Source organism: Neophocaena asiaeorientalis, unplaced genomic scaffold, assembly GCF_003031525.2.
Source record: "Neophocaena asiaeorientalis asiaeorientalis breed wild unplaced genomic scaffold, Neophocaena_asiaeorientalis_V1.1 scaffold143, whole genome shotgun sequence".
In the NCBI taxonomy this organism is placed as follows: Eukaryota; Metazoa; Chordata; class Mammalia; order Artiodactyla; family Phocoenidae; genus Neophocaena; species Neophocaena asiaeorientalis.
In genome coordinates, this window is record NW_020175536.1 from 2,000,723 (window position 1) to 2,017,585 (window position 16,863).

The 16,863-nt window shown below is 35.7% G+C and overlaps 1 protein-coding gene across 1 annotated transcript in view; it reads left to right on the forward strand.

The window, feature by feature from the left end:
• The window catches only part of SESN3 (sestrin 3), a 59,084-nt gene extending 42,546 nt beyond the window's left edge, over window positions 1-16,538 (forward strand). Inside the window, exons 7-10 of the mRNA XM_024731266.1 lie at window positions 2,802-2,920; window positions 3,744-3,934; window positions 6,303-6,447; window positions 8,502-16,538. Coding sequence (XP_024587034.1) covers window positions 2,802-2,920; window positions 3,744-3,934; window positions 6,303-6,447; window positions 8,502-8,588 — 542 coding nt within the window. The 3' untranslated portion in view covers window positions 8,589-16,538. The remainder of the gene's footprint in view (window positions 1-2,801; window positions 2,921-3,743; window positions 3,935-6,302; window positions 6,448-8,501) is intronic.
• Window positions 16,539-16,863: the final 325 nt, after the last annotated feature.

Below are 16,863 nucleotides of genomic sequence, written 5' to 3' on the forward strand. Positions count from 1 at the left end.
GTGATAAAAGCATTTTAAATTCCATGCAGAGATTCTAAGAATAGTTTTTCAAACCTCTTGGAGAAAATAAATGTTTAAATTGTTCTACAAGGGGAGAATTCTGTAGTTTGATAACAGAGTTAACTACCTTTTATTGTTTTTTTTTTTTTTCCAAGTTAGAATGGTGCTCCATTACTGTAACACAGTATTTTCTGTAGTATATTAGTAGCCACCTCTTAGGAGCAGAAGAATGCAGGTAATATGTAAAATAATATTTTGAGTCCAGAGTTTGAAATATTTGTTTAGATAGAATTAAGATTAGAGTTTTATATTTGTCGATCAGACACATTTTTTTTTTTAATTTAACTTCTTAAGGTAAATTTAGGAAAAAAATATTTGTAGTGTGAGAGAACTTTGTATATTTCCTTCTATGGACAAAATTGTCTAGAACACAGATCTTGACTGACTCCTAATTTGAAAATGAATATATGGATATTATTGGTAGGATAAATTCTATCATATTTGGTTTTACTCTTTATTGTTTATTTTAAAATGTTTAAAGTTCCTGTGACAATTCAGAAATATATATGAGCAAAACAAAAGCTAAGAGCAAAGTCAAAGGAGCCAGCTGTGTAATGGTCAACTCCAGGATCGATGTCCACCAAATTAGACCACCTGGCTGTACAGTGTAGGGGGAAGATCACTTCAAGAGAGGAACTATTATATAGAACTTATTTATCAGTTCTATAAAATAAGCTTATTTTATAGAACTGATAAATAAAATTAGTTTATAGAACTTATTTATCAGAGACTTACTCACTGGTCTTGGTTTAACCTGCAAGACTCCTAGTTTTTATAGCAGCCTCAGTGATTGCTACTACATTTTACATTTTTGGCTTCACTTATATTTATTATGTGATGAACTGAATTCAGGAAAGCATAACCTCGTCCATACATGTTAGGAGATAATGCATTGAAAACACCATTTTTTAAGTGTTTCTATTTATCTGAACAGAGGCTGGAACACAAGGAAATAGGACAGTGGTTGTGGGGCTGGGTGGGAAGAAGCCTGAGCTTTCTCTTCGGAGAACTGCAAGTCACCTAAAAGCTTCAGATCAGTTTAAGTAGTTTAATGTGTACAAGTTTCCCACATCATCTTAAACTAACCCACACTGTATTCGTTACTGACACTCGGTACTGATAATGGTATTAGTAACTTACAGTTAGTTTTATTTCTTAAGTATACATTTATTTTCATATTATTTCTTAAGTATATATTTCTTTTCATATTAATGAAACAATGAAAAAATAGATATTAACTACATAGCATAGTATCTGGTATATTGTAAGTACTCAACAAATGCTAGTTTCTTCTCTTTATGTGTAATAACTTACGTAAGATTTTAATAAGCTGCTTCCTAGGTTGGGTAGCCTGGGCACTTGAGCTTTCCTGCCTATGTTAAGCACCCTAATTAGTCCATGCCAAGGGAACTAAGGAAGGGTCAAAACTCATGAGAAAAGAATAATTGCTAGGATTTTCATGAGTAGCAAAGATTAAAGATAATTCAGGTACTACTAGTCTGTTAGGTGTTTCAGATGAATTACTATAATTCCACTTGTATTTTAAGCTTCTCAAGACTGTCCACTTGAGGATTATAATTTTTATTATGTCACAAAATTGTTTCATTAACTACTTATTTAATATTTATTTATTTATTAAATGTTAAATTTATTTAATATTAATTAAAACACTTATTAGGAAAATACTCTTCTTTATGTGGAAGAAACTAGTGTTTTATTTTGAAAAATATGTGTTCATTTTCTAGAGTAGAAGGTAGTAAATAAAGGTTGTTCATTCCCTTTTAGTGGTTGAAATCAGAAAAAGAGTAATTATAAAGAGAGACTAACCTAGGGAAAAAAAATAAGTTAAAAAAGAATTATCTTTAAATCAAATGAACATGCATTGGGCATTTACAATTTTTCAGTGGTAAATTTTTAATATTATCAAGTATGAGAAGTCAACTGTCTTAAAATATTATTATAGTCTTCTGTCTTTCTGAATGCCATTTTGATAATATTCTAATCACAGCCTCAGAAGCACATTGTTTACTTCATATGTTGTATACCTTGTTGTTTTCATGTACACAGAAAAGCACATGTATCTTAGGTGTAAAACTTAAAGAACTTTACACACAAACTGATCCTTCCTGTTTAACTAGCACCCAAATCAACTAAGGGAATAATAGTGGTACCCAAAAGTCTACTTTCCTCCCTATTGTGAACCCTTACAAGTTCTCCCTGGATGCCTCTTTGTAAGCTAAAAATGAACTCTATTGAACTAATTTTCACTGTGAATACATCCAGATGAAACACCATCTAATTTTAATAAAATTCATCTTAACATTAAACTCAATTTTAAGTGGTCTTTCACCTTCATCCCTTCTCTTTCCCCACATCCTACTTCATCCCCTGGAGAGATCAAAAATTTTTTTAAGCTTTATATTCAAAGGCCTGTGCTATCTTCCTTTTCTAAATAAGTAAAACACATGTATTGATCCTTGACTACTACTATTTAGATATTTAGTCAATTTTTTGCCTGGGTAACTACAGCTGAATGTTACGATTCCCAATATTTGGTAATGAAATTGTATTCAAAACGTCAGGTAAAGGTATTTTATGTGAATTTAAGCCATGTAGTCAATATTGTCACTTTGGAAAGCCATGGAAAAGCTAAGCGAAAAAGTGGAGGAAAATGAAGCTGATTCATTTGTTCTAACTCCGTATGGTTTCCTTAACACTAGGTTGTTCATTATTGTCCTTAGATTTTGAGGATGACATGATTATAACATCTGATGTCTCCCGATATATCGAAGACCCTGGTTTTGGGTATGAAGACTTTGCCAGACGAGGAGAGGAGCATTTGCCAACATTCCGAGCTCAGGTATGAGATGCCTTTAATTCAGAGGAACTGGAGAAGAGATACTGTCATTTTAATTGTGAAATGTTGAAATGTAAATAAATTGACTTCTAAATAAATTAATAGAGCATTTCGATAGAATCTGTAAATATATTTAACCTACTTTTTGGCCTTGTCTAATTTGATGTCCCAGTTGATGGATTATTATTTCAACATTAACCCCCTTAGAAGGCAAAAGGAAACTGCTTTATTCAGTTACTTGCATTATTACATGATAGTTGTTTAATGTCCTTTTTTGGAGAGGGCAGGGAGGAAATTGAGTGATATGTTCACATTTATAATAAAAAGGCATTTTGTAATAAAATCATATACATCAGTAGTTGCGGGCTTAAGGGCCACCCCCTCCCCAGCCCTAGAAAAGAGCCATAGTAGTGATGTGGTTCATAAAAAGAGAATGAGTGTGAATAAAGACAGACTCCTCCATGCTTGCTTCATATGATCTGCTAACCATCCGTGTCACTGAGTAGGTTTAGTCACATAGGAATATTCCAAGGTCTTCTGGGGTCCTTCCAAATGACGGCATAGTTTGCATAGTACTTGACGACAGGAGGTAACCAGAGTTCATCACCAGTGTGCCAAACCCTGGACCCACTGAGGAAACAGCACAGCACTCCCATCTACAAACTGATGTGAAGCATTCTTGGTAAAGCTGCAAACTTGGAATTAGTGAAAGAATTACGGACTTCGAAATATCTCCACTTACTTGCTTCAGTAGTTATACTTAAAAACATAGACTTTAAATGGAGAGTGACCATTTTGTAACTGGAGATACATTTTATCTTTTTAGGACTATACCTGGGAAAATCATGGGTTCTCCCTGGTGAACAGACTTTATTCTGACATTGGACATCTTCTTGATGAGAAGTTCCGCATGGTCTACAATCTCACCTATAACACTATGGCCACCCATGAGGATGTTGACACAACCATGCTGCGCAGAGCTTTATTTAACTACGTTCACTGTATGTTCGGAATCAGGTATGGTCATCATGGAGACAGTTTTATATGTTTCTAAGTGAAAATTCTGGCATGCGTCTTACTTCCATCCCATTGAGAAATATATGCTTCTGGGGAGAAAATATTACATGTGGACTTCTGATTTTTAAAAATTAATTCTGTCTTATAGAAAAGCATTTTTCTCTGTTTAACTGTTACAAATCTTAACATGCATATATAACTATAGTAGTTAGAATCTACTAAGAAGGGAAAAGAATATCAGTAATCATTGGGGATAGGAGAGAATCACTCCATTTGAGAAACCTTACTGGACGAACTGGGCATTTAAAAATGTGTATATTATGTCCCTTTAGATGGCAGTAAGAAGTGCTGGTTGGTTGGTTGGTTGGTTGGTTTTTGGAGGAATGGTAATTAAGGTATAAATAAAACTAGGGTAGAGTCCTCCCTCATAAAGCCCACATAAGCTCACATAAGAACACTGAAACGGGGCTTCCCTGGTGGCACAGTGGTTGAGAGTCCGCCTGCCCGTGCAGGGGACACGGGTTCGTGCCCCGGTCCGTGAGGATCCCACATGCCGCGGGGCGGCTGGGCCCATGAGCCATGGCCGCTGAGGCTGTGCGTCCGGAGCCTGTGCTCCGCGACGGGAGAGGCCACAGCAGTGAGAGGCCCACATACCGCAAAAACAAAAGAACACTGAAACGAAACTGTAAGTCAATATAAATTAGTGGTCTCTAAATTTAGAAAATTAGAATTGAGAGGACAGGGAGTCAATGAGTGAACGAGACTGAATGGTCTAATCAGGAAAGCTCTTTTGGAGAACATCCTTTTTGAGCTGGGTTTTGAAGACTTTTATGGAGAGGGATTTGCAGAAAGAGAAAATCCCCTTCAGTCAACTGAATAATACATTCAGTTGACTGAAGAAAATCCTCATTCAGTCAACTGAATGGATACATTCAGTCGACTCTATACTATATCCTTTCTGATATAGTATCAGAAAGCCTTTATGGAATGGAATTAAAATTCAATTTGTTAAGCAACGTGGTTTCTATAACTTTTTAAAAGATCCCAAATTTCCTGAAAAATCAACTAATAATGAAATAGTCCACCTAAAGGACACTATTACAATGGTAAATAATAAATCTGCTATTTGCCCATTTACCATTCTAGAAAGAATCATCACACTTTAAAACAGATATTATACCAACCTAATTAAGAAAAATAAACACTAATAGATTTTAATTCAGTTGCAATAAATATTTATTATGTTCAAGACAATAAATAACAAATATTATGGCGATTATTTTTCTCTGTTGGATGCTACTAAATAAAGTTTATATAAAATCCTAGAGGCTTTTTTTTTTTTTTAAACTAAGCGTTATGTTTGGGTTAGAAAGTAACAGAAAATATAGAAGAGAAATCCCACAAGCTCCCACTACTACATTTACCCTTGTATCTGCCTCTGTGCCTGTTTGCTCTTTCTTCTCTCATATTATGGATGAACTGTCTATACTCCTATGCTCTTGGGCATAGAATCCCATCTCCTCTCATCTTCAGAAGATCCCTGTTCTAGCAATTCTCCCTTCTCCCTCCTGCATAATCAACTTTACTCTCGTAATCAGATCTTTCCCATCAGTATATAAACATGCTATTATTTGTCTCATGGTCTCAAAAAACAAAAATCCTTTCTTCATCCTTCTATTCCCTCTGGCTATCGCCTCATGTTTCTGCTCCCATGCACAGCAAATCTCTTTGAAAAAGCTTTGTATGTCTACTGTCACCATTTTCTCATCTCCCATTTTCTTGTGAACCGACTGCAGTATCAGGCTTTTACTCCAGTTATGTCAACAGAGCTGCTCTTACTGAGGTTGTCCGTGACCTCTGCATAGCTCCTTGCCATGGTCAGTTCTCAGTAGCATCTTCTTTGACTAGTCAGTAGCATTGGACGCAATTGATTATCCTCTCTTCCTTGAAATGGGAAGCCCTAGACTCCTGCCTTAGGGCTCAAATGTCAGCATCTCAGAGAAGCCTTCCTGCCCGCTCTATCTAAAATCACAATTCCCCTCCCAGCCTCCAGTTGCATTTTATCTCCATAGCAGTTATCACTATCTGATACATTGTATGGTTTTCTCTTTCATTTCTTTCTTTTTTCTCCAGTAGAATTTAAATTCCACGGGTCCAGTGATTTTTGTCTATTTTGTTCATTTGTGTATCACCAGTGCCTAGGGGAGTAACATGGCACATAACAGACACTCGGTAACTATTTGTTAGGTGAATTAACGAATGAGCTTTTGGTATTTAATTACTAGATAATTATTGTGTCTTGGTATAATTTTAGAAATCAGAAATTTTGATTCTGTCATTCTAAAGCTTGTTGTCATATTGCTTATAGGTATGATGACTATGATTATGGAGAAGTTAATCAATTACTTGAACGAAGCCTGAAGGTTTACATTAAGACAGTGACCTGCTATCCTGAGAGGACTACCAAGCGCATGTATGATAGTTACTGGCGTCAGTTCAAACACTCAGAAAAGGTGTGTTTCATGACTAAACCTTTTATCGCAGACAAATATTCAATATAAGAAGTAATGATTATGAAAAAATTATACATGAAAATATTAATAAGTTAGCTCCATCAAAGAAATGGAAGTGGCATTATCTGGCCATCTGTTTTTCTTTCAGTGATTTTAAATTAGGGTTTATTAACTAAATTTTGGTTCTGTGTTTTGCCCAGTGTGCTGTATAAAGTAAAAGTTTAGCATTGGCCTTTGAAAGACTGGATCTGAATATTGATATTTTAAAAGGACATTTGGGAAACTGTCCACCATCCTACTAGTAAAAATCAAACCTTCAGAGATGTTGTGTGAGCTATAATTGTATATTATTGTATGCCCAGAAGGCATATCCATTTAGAGATTCTTTCACTCTAGCCATTACAGTTAACCTCTTAGAACAAGGGTTTCTCACTCCAATTTGGTAATTTGGTATTTTGACAATATAATGGATTTGGATCTTTGAGCCAAATATGTTATTATATGAGGATATTTCTTTGGATTGAAATATATAGGAATCCTTATTTAAGACCTAATAAATGTTAAGGATCTTTACCAATATACTAGTACAGTATAAGTATGGCTATAAATCCTAGGTCTTTGACCTTAAAGGCCACGAATCTTCCATTTATGTCACAGTTTCTAAGCTTGAGAGTAAGAAAACCTTTTTAGGGTCCTAATATTCACTCAGTAACCGTATGACTTTGATAAAGAATGTTATGACCTCAATCCCTAGCAGACTTTCTTGAAGTCTTAGAGCCGATCACACATCGTATAAATACCCATTTGCCTCCAGCATCTCTCCGAGATGGATCGCTATGCTCTGCTTATATGTTTGCATTAGATTTTCTCCCTTTACTAGGTGGTATCTAGAAATTCTCCTTACTCATCAAGAGAAGAGATCCAGCAATACATCTAACCTATAGAAAGATATCAAAATAATCTAAATATATCACAACATATTTCTTTGTAAACATTTTGAAAATATGTGGGTATATAATTTAACCTATCGGGTGAGCTGTATCCCCCCCAAAAAAAGTTAGGTGCTTGTTCACAGCTGTATCTGAAAGACTCTAGGCAAGCTGTGCATATCTGAGTACCAGACACTAATTCCAAACTGCTTTAAACTTCACATTTTCACTTTAATATCTCCCAAGTACAGGCATACCTCAAAGATATGGGTTTGGTTCCAGACCACTGCACTAAAGTGAATATCACAATAAAGGGAGTCACATGGATTTTTGATTTCCCAGTGCATATAAAAGTTATGTTTACACAATATTGTAGTCTATTAAATGTATAATAGCATTATGTCTTAAAAAACAGTGTACATACCTTAATTAAAAAAATACTTTATCACTAAAAAGTGCTAACCGTCATTTGGACCTTCAGTGAGTCATAACCTTTTTGCCGGTGGAGGGTTTGAAATGTTGTGAGGGTTCCCAAATGTGACACAGAGACACAAAGTGAGCAAACGCTGTTGGAAAAATGATGCCGATAGACTTGCTTGACGCAGGGTTGCCATAAACCTTCAGTTTGTAAAAAACACAGTACCTGTAAAGTGCCATAAAGCAAAGCATGATAAAACGTATGCCTGTAAATAGTAAGAAATGTTTTTAAAAGCTTTCCAAGGAATAAGCATAGGCTATAAGAAATGTGGGGCTGAGTTTTAGCCATATAAAATTTTACAAGTGGAAGAAAGTATAATTTGTAGGAAAATTGTGATTTGTAAAAATTAGTTTTATTTTATAACCCAAAAGATTGACTGGCTTTACATAACATCGATCCTAACAAAATTATTGGACTTTTGAAGACTTTAGGGGTCATTTTTACTGCTCGCTTTTTTTTAATAAACGCAGTTTTCTTATGAGTATTGCATCATGTACATGCATAAATATGCCCAGGCGTGTGTGTTTGTATATGTGTCTGTAATACCCATGAAAAACATTTGTGAATGTCTGATATATGAAAAAAAAATTAAAGTTTTTTTCAGTTGTTTATGATGGTCACTAAATTGGTAACACTTTCATTTCTAGGTTCACGTAAATTTACTTCTAATGGAAGCACGGATGCAAGCTGAGCTTCTCTATGCTCTTCGTGCCATAACTCGGCATTTGACCTGAAGCATCATCCAGGGAAAATGTCAAATATGTGTAAAGACCTTTTCACATAGGATATACATCAGAAGCTGTTTGTGATGTAGCATCAAACATTACTCAATTCTCTAGTGTCAAAGTTTTAGCCGTTTTTTTGGGGGCGGCTGTAATGTGCAATGATGTATTTTCTTTTTTCTTGATGCTTAACATGACTAACAATTGCAAAAATAATACTGAGGAGCACTACTTGGCATTGTTTATAGTTGGGTTTTTGGATACTGATCATAAATCATGAACCTGGTTTGTTAATGCTTAACTTCAGTGCTTTGGGGTTTGTGTGTACGTGTATTTTTGTTCTTTCCTTTTTTTTTTTTTTTAAATATGGAAAAGCGCTTACAATCTGCTCAAGCAGTTGTTTTTCAGATATCGGAATTCAGCAATGAATGACCTCCTCTGGCCGTTCTAGAATTTTAATGTTGTGTCCTAAATCTGGTGGGGGAGAAGCATGCGCTGTTGAACTAAGCTGCTCACAGGACACTCATCTGTGTCCCCAGGAGATTATTTGTCAGGCACTGTTTATTTTTTTGTTTATTTGTTTGTTTTTTTTTTTTTACTGCTATTGGCGATAACATGAAATGTGATACAGCCATTGTCCATAATTTAATGTGAAATTGATCATGATGAATTCTATAGCATGCTACTGAAATGCCAAATTCAGCTAGTTTCTTTCTCTTCTGAAACAGAAGTTTCCGTTTTCCATATCAGATGTATATATTAAAAGTGGAATTATGCACAATCCTTTCTATCACTGACAGTAATCCTCAGTCATCAGAAATAATCAGTGCTTGCAGGGCTACATACAGTTCATTTAGTTGGCACATATAAACATGTACCCACATAAGACTGACCAAAAATTTTCTTTGCACATTTTTCTTTTCTCATAGTGTTTTCTATATTGCAGTAAGCGGAGGAAGGTTATAATATACCTATATTTTTTCCTGTTAGGCTTTTAGAACTTATTTTCCATGGTTTTTCTTATGATAGGTTAAACGGTTTATTATTCAAAGGTAAAAATTGTGTTTCTATGCATTAATGTGATTGAACGACAACAACAAAAGAGTGCAATATGTTAAAAAAAAAAAAATACTCAACAGACTTTCCCCCTACTATGTCACTGCAGAAGTGTCCTTTTAACACAGAGCCATAAAGAAATTTGGTTCAGATTTCTTTATCGCCCAAGGCTTTTGCCTTCCTGGGGTTGAACAATGTTCCTTTCATAATGCCAAAGCATCCCCTTCCCCAGAAAAATCTCTTTGGACAACTGGTTTAAAAAAGATCTCAAGTCTTAAGGGAAGAAAAAGCATCCCAAAAGTCACATTTTTGCATTGGTTTATGTTGCTTGATTAGATTATCTTCACAGAGCACAACGTTATGTGTTTATAGCTTTAATTTATATTATGTTAATGAACCAGTGAAGTGCCTAAAGAGATGCTTACAGCTATCCAGTAGGACACAACTGCACTGCTTAAACACTTTTTGGTTAACTAAGGGTGACTTGAATTTTACACAAACATGCTAATTGTTTTAAAACAGATCCATTTTTTCATAGTGAATAAGATAGTTAAAATTTTCCGTTAGAGTTCCCACAAAGATTTCACTTTAGACTTACTTGTTATCTAGGACTTACTTTTTTTCTCTCATGAAAGAATTGTGGACTAGTGTTCTGTTCAATCATTTTCCCCTTCCATTTATCATCCTTTTCTGGTACGATCCATTAGGTTGCTTTCTTTTAGGCTTTGTTCTAGATAAGAAAATAGAAAGATGACTGTAAACCTATGAATATGAGATAGTTCTGCATTTTTAGATTCCAGGATTTTGTTTGAAATCTTCCACGTGAGGAAAAAAATTGCTAATTTTTTTTAAGACAGGGTGGTTTATTTAAAGAGATTATTCAAAGAACTCATGTCAGATCTAGTCTGTTTTGTTTATTGTGTATACCATATGTTGATTTTATGCCATATCACATGATACAGATATGTGTTAAATACGAAGAAAGTCTTTAGGGGAATGGCAAAATACGAATGACAACATGCATGTCCATTTGACTTCCCTAATTTTAGAACTTTCAAGTTGAGGATATCCTTTACTCTTGACTTTTTTTTTTTTTTTTTTAACTAGAATTCTTTCAGTTAATATCCCTATGTTTTTGTGCAGGTGACCTGTATTACAGGATAAAAAATGATTTTTATATATTGAAAAGGAGGAGAAATTCTCACAGAACACCATATGAGCTTTAGACCAAAAGGGGAAACAAGGTTTAAGTAACTAAAATGGCCACTTAGTTTTTGTTTTTTGTGTTCCCCCCAACCCCCGGAAATGTAGGTAGTTGGAGTTGGGTTATGGAAATATTAGTGCCTTTACTAGATCTCTCTCCTAGCAAGGTTTCGTATTAGCTCAGCATTGATCTGTCTCATCACTAATCAGGAAAATCAGTTGACTTGGAACTATAAACAAAGACAAAACAATATATTTATGAACCTCACTGAATCAGCCTAGAAAAGTTGACTTTGAAGGTGCCAAAGCACCTGCCGAGATGCAGCACGCACAGCCTTCCAGGTTGTGAAATCCATTGTACAGCGAGTTTGCTGTGAACTTCAGCTAATGCAAACTTGAAATTCTGATGCGGTTTTCCAGGGTGGTATTTTTTCAGAGTATTGAATTTACTATGTAGTAATTTATAGTATAGCTTTTTATATTAAAATGTGATATTTTTAAAAGAGATATCTGGTTCAATTGGTGTATTGATGTGACTATACGATCTGCTAACCCACCCCTTGGGCTTGCATTGTGCCAAACTGAGATGTGCAGGTGTGCGTGAGAAAAGCACACGTGAATGGGAAGTCTCTAACTCCGTGGCTTATTATTTTCAAAATAGTCTAATAATCCACTGATGTATATGCTTGGTGGATAGCCGTTTCCTTTTGAATTTCAAATTTTCCCACTTCCAGTTATAACTCAATTTCTCAGATCACCTTAGGAAAATCCAACTGCTCTCCTCTCTGAAAGTAAGTCTTGAACCCAATCCTTTGACTGCGGGAGTGGCCAGGCAGGTGCCTCCTCGGAGGCTTCTGACGATGCTTCCTCAGATGGACTCGTGATAATTAGAGGAAAACAGGCTTTCGAGACGGGACAACTTATTATTTATTCACCTTTTTGAGCTAAGGATACTATCTCAGTCTCAGGAAGAATCTTTGTCCCATTTGGGGTACTTTTTAAATAAAGAATGGCTAGTGTGGAATCTGGGGCATGGCCTTGGCCTGTAATTATGACTTTAAACTCAAATAATAGTGACAGAGCAACACAGGACTGTCTTAGAACAGAAAACTCGATGTCAGCTTTATATCAAAATCGTATTTGAACCAGAGCCCCTAGTTTAATTGTATTATAAAGTCCCTTAAATTGGGATTGACCTATATACACTAACTAATATGTAGACAGTAGATAACTAATGAGAACCTGCTGTAGAGCACAGGGAACTCTACTTCATTTCGCTGTACAGTAGAAACTAACACAACATTGTAAAACAAATATACCCCAATACAAAATAATTAACTAAGTCCCTTAAAGATCTTAAATGCTTCTAACAGCTAGTTAACAATATTCCTGAGCAACTTTCTTTCCCACCTTATAGAGTTTTTAAATCCAAAATCTTAGATCTTTATGCCACAGCAAAATGAAATTATCAACGAACAACTAAAGCTCTGTACTTAAAAACAGTTCACCGCTTTCGTGCAGAGCGCATGCATATATGATGGTAAGATTCTTTTAAACACTAAGGACAATTCGTGAGGGAAAAAAAAATGTCAGTGCATATTATAAAAATGATTTGCACTGTGCTAGTAAAATGAGGTTTTTGTTTTGTTTTATGTTGTGTTTTAAAGACAATTCTAAATCATTCCTCTGGAAAGCAAGACCTTAAACTCTTCTCTTTATCTAAGGGGACTTTTCTTCTTTTATGCAAATAGACGGTCTTGCATGAAGCGAAAATTATGCAACAATAATGTTATATAGATAGTAGAGGAAATTTGCTAACAGTATAATTCAACAGTAAACTGAAAGGTATATGGCTCCTCTATTCAGATCGAGTTTTAAGTTACCTAATTTTATAGTCAGAACCTATTCTAGGTGGCCATAATCATAAACTGTGTTTCCCCATTATATCCCTCTGGAGACTGAGCATCAAATAATCTTTCCTTAAAACAGTACTGTAACATGAATGTATTCATCTCGGTCAACAGAACTTCAGTGCCCCCTGTATGTGGAGCTCACTTCCATGCTAATTTGGCTTCGTTAGTAGTATCCGCTCAGGTGAGACCTAGAACAAAAATACCTGGGGTGAAATGGATCATAGAGGTAGAGGTACCTGTCAAGGCAGAAACCTGTGAGGAAGGAAGAGTCTTTCAAAGAACACGTGGACCATAATTCTAAGAGCGTGGCTGCCGTCAGCATCACACACCTAATCTAAAGGAGCACTTCCTATTGTGGGAGCTTCTGCCTACATTCAGCCCGTCCTTTCCTGCCTGCTTTCTCTTCCTCCAAGTGCCTCGACCTCTACCACGCTCGCTCTCTTCCCCTCCCCTCAGCCCGTCTTGGTCTGAGCGCCTTTTCACAATCCAAACGAAACATCACCAGCCACCTGCTGATTGTCACCAGCATTTACTTTTCCCAGTTACTTCTTCTCCATCCATGAGGAATACGACCTGTCCCAACTCCCTCGAAATCCCTCTACCATCTAGCTATATTTTGGCTAACCTTTGCCCCGGACACCCTACCAGATCTAATGCAGCACCACGTGTAATCTCGTCCATCCCATACTGTTCTACCCTTTCCCAGCTGCCAAAATATCTTGCTCTCCTCTACCTCATCCCCAAAGAGCCTATAAACTCAGAGTATCCAACCTTTTCATGGATTCACTCTCCGTTGTTCAGTAATACTACTTCCATATTTTAAATAAATCATAGAAGATTTTTGCCTTCTATCAAAGTAGGAATCTTTATATTTATACATGATACAGAAATTGAACTATTTCTACCATGCAGAATTTAGCATTTAGCAGGATTTTAAAGTGATTGAATTGCCATCTTAACCTGGATCTATATTTGGTTAGTCCAAGTTATTTGAATGTAAAGTGAAAATTCTCCAGCAATCCAGATTGATCTGTAACCTATCAATGGAACAGGAAGTTTCTGGCATACAAATGGGTGGTGTTTCAGACATTTGTTTTACTGGTGTCATTTGGGCCTTGAGACACATTTCCAATAGAAGGACATATGATAAAGGATGTTTAGGTGGTCCCACTGGATCACAGAAGACCATTTGATTTATAATATAGATAAAATACCATAAAATTGGCTACATAATGGTTTGATTAAGCTTCCCTAGGTTAGACTAAGCTTCTAACCCCTATTCCTACCCTATTCTCATGCGGAAAAATGAGCTACGGGATGAAAGGGGAATGCACTGCCTTCGTAGTCCTTACAACCATGGCTGCACTTCCGGTATATCTAGACAGTATCATTAAGGAACAGGAAACGCACAGAAGAGGAAGAAGCATCAGTTCTTCCTCTCTGGCCAGTGCCTGCTCAGTGTGGTCCATAGATGAACACTGTCAGGCTTCTAACGTGGGGCGTGTTTATCTATAGACCTGAAGACAAACCCCCCTTGTTTGAAAGTACAGATTATTATGATCTACAGTGGTATTTGGATGGCCTTCCACGCCCGTTCATGAACAACCCAACCTGATAACAGAGTCTAGTCAATTCCTTTAAGGGCCCAGAAATGAATAGATGCCTAGTTAAGAAATGAGACTTGAATGATGGAGGCTGAAAGGATGGTTTTTATTAAATCATATGTCATGAAGTGTTCATTCTAGCTTTAATTATGACTGCACCACCATGAAGTCCAGAGTTGAAAAAAGAAGGAATATGGGGGCGGTGGGCGGGGGGATGCCTATCTGATTCTTTTCAATGCTTGTGGAAACCTTTGAAATAATAAAATGCATACTATAAAATAGCCATTGGAACAAACACCCCATTTTACAGCTCATAGGACAGCATCAAATGTTAGTAAGTCTAAATATGATAAATGTAATTTTTGGTATATAAATTTGCTAAAACAGTCTATTTTCTTGCACCCCTCAGTTTAACCTCTTAAAAATGAATGTATAATTTTAACAGAAAGAATATCAAAAGGAGAGACACTCTCTAGTCTTTAATGTTAAAATATTGTTTATGAATGCCGATTAGCTTAAGTATATGCATTATGACACTTACTGAATGGAACTGGTAATGCGTCTCTTTCTTGAGTTAGTCTTTACAGATTGTCAACTGACTCCCAGATCTGATAAGGAAGGATCAAAAGGTAGGGTAAAGGAAATGTATCAGTTGGGTAGCCGAGAAATTTCCTTCGTAATGTTGAGACTGTTTTCTCCTTTCTGAATTTCACTGGTTCGCTAAAATAAAGGGTAAGCATTAAATGGTACCCTTGTTCATCAAGGAAAGAAAGTCATCCCAACTCTATATCTACCGCAGATAATCTCCTTTACATCCATATATCTTCCCTGGAAAGAAAATGCAATTTTCCCCTTCCTCTTTCTCCTCACATTTACTCTTTTCAATCCGATAAGATAGACACAGAGAGCAAACCACAAGCCAGTTTGGCATCTTCTCCACGCTAATAGAATACTCACAGCCACATGCACAGTTGGGGCAAGGTTACAAAGAACCCTGTCAGGTCCACTTGGAACATGGCCTTGCTACTGGGATTAGCTCCTTCAAACCTGAAAATAACTTTCCTGGTCATGGAAGAACTGGATGTATCCTTTAGCTTAAGAAATAGGATTTGAACTTGAAATCTCTCTTTTTTTTTTTTAACCTGATTTTGCAGAGCAGCTACATCATGAATGTATATATTAAGACTTTGTAGCTGAATTGCATATGAAATCAGATTGCCAACTTCTTATCTTTCAATTTTAGACATCATTTTATCCTTAAGTTGTGAGTGATACATGTAGCATGCTGTGAAACGTCTGTTATAGTTCTTTAATTCATCAGTATTAATACAGAATTATCTTTTGCGTTCCTTGGTACTTTTTATTCCATGTAATCAGAAGCTGTGATGTTTTGCCTTTGTAGTCCTGTGCTTTGTTACTGTAATTTTTTTTTTTTTTACGAAGCACGTGACTTTGGACTAACGTGAGGCGGATGACGTGATCTTTAAGACTGCTATATATCTATCAGTCTCTTACTATATAAGGTTTTCGATTAGAATAAGCTTTTATCAAATAGATCATTGATGCAATTTAGGATTCAAACAATTTTCAGTGTCAAATGGCGGTCATACATTTATAGTTTCAATTCTGAAAATAGCAAACTTGCTAAACAGCCACTTTAAACTTGTTCTGGCAAATCAGACCCTGCTGTAGATATAGTCTAAGTTAGTTAACCATATAAGGCTTTTCAACTATTATGCCCTCCACATAAGTCAGCAGTTAAGAAGATTATAGAACCCATGAAAGCTTTTTGTATGTATAACTAGGTTTTATTTTTCTTATGTTGCTGATTCTACAGTTCTGACTAAAGCTGACCTGAATGGATCAGTTTTTGTGTAATATTCCTAGTGCTTTAATGCCTCTTTTTTTTTTTTTTTTTTTTTTTTTTTTTTGGAGGGATGGGTAATATTATTTGAACAGATGCAGAAGGAACTGTTGGTGAGTCAAGGCAAACACATTTGAAATAAAGGAACTGTGTATTAACATGTTAACAATTCATAACTGCACTTTTTATGACATTTTGAAAATCTATTTATAGGTACAGAACAATGGGTTTTGTTAAACTGTATCACATTTATACTTGCAGAAATTTATTTCATTGTTATTAGTAGGAATTTTATTGGTTCAATAAAATTGGCAAAACTGAACACTGTTTGCTTTTATATATATATATTTAAATTAATATTGGAGTAGCACTCTTGCCTAGGTTTGTTTCTGCTTAAATTACTGGACATGCATTCTGAAAGACATCAGCATTGTAAGAGTCATTTTTTCCCCCTTATTTCTTCCTGACCCAGTTTTCTTGTGATATTTCTTACAGTCACTTGATACTGCATTAATGGAATACTGCAATAGTGTAAGTTGTGCAAAACGTACAATTACTGTTACCTTTGAAAATGTCCATTGTGATCTCGGCAATAGGCAGATTCGTTTCACTGTTATCTCTTATTAACCAAAAATAGTAAGGTAGGA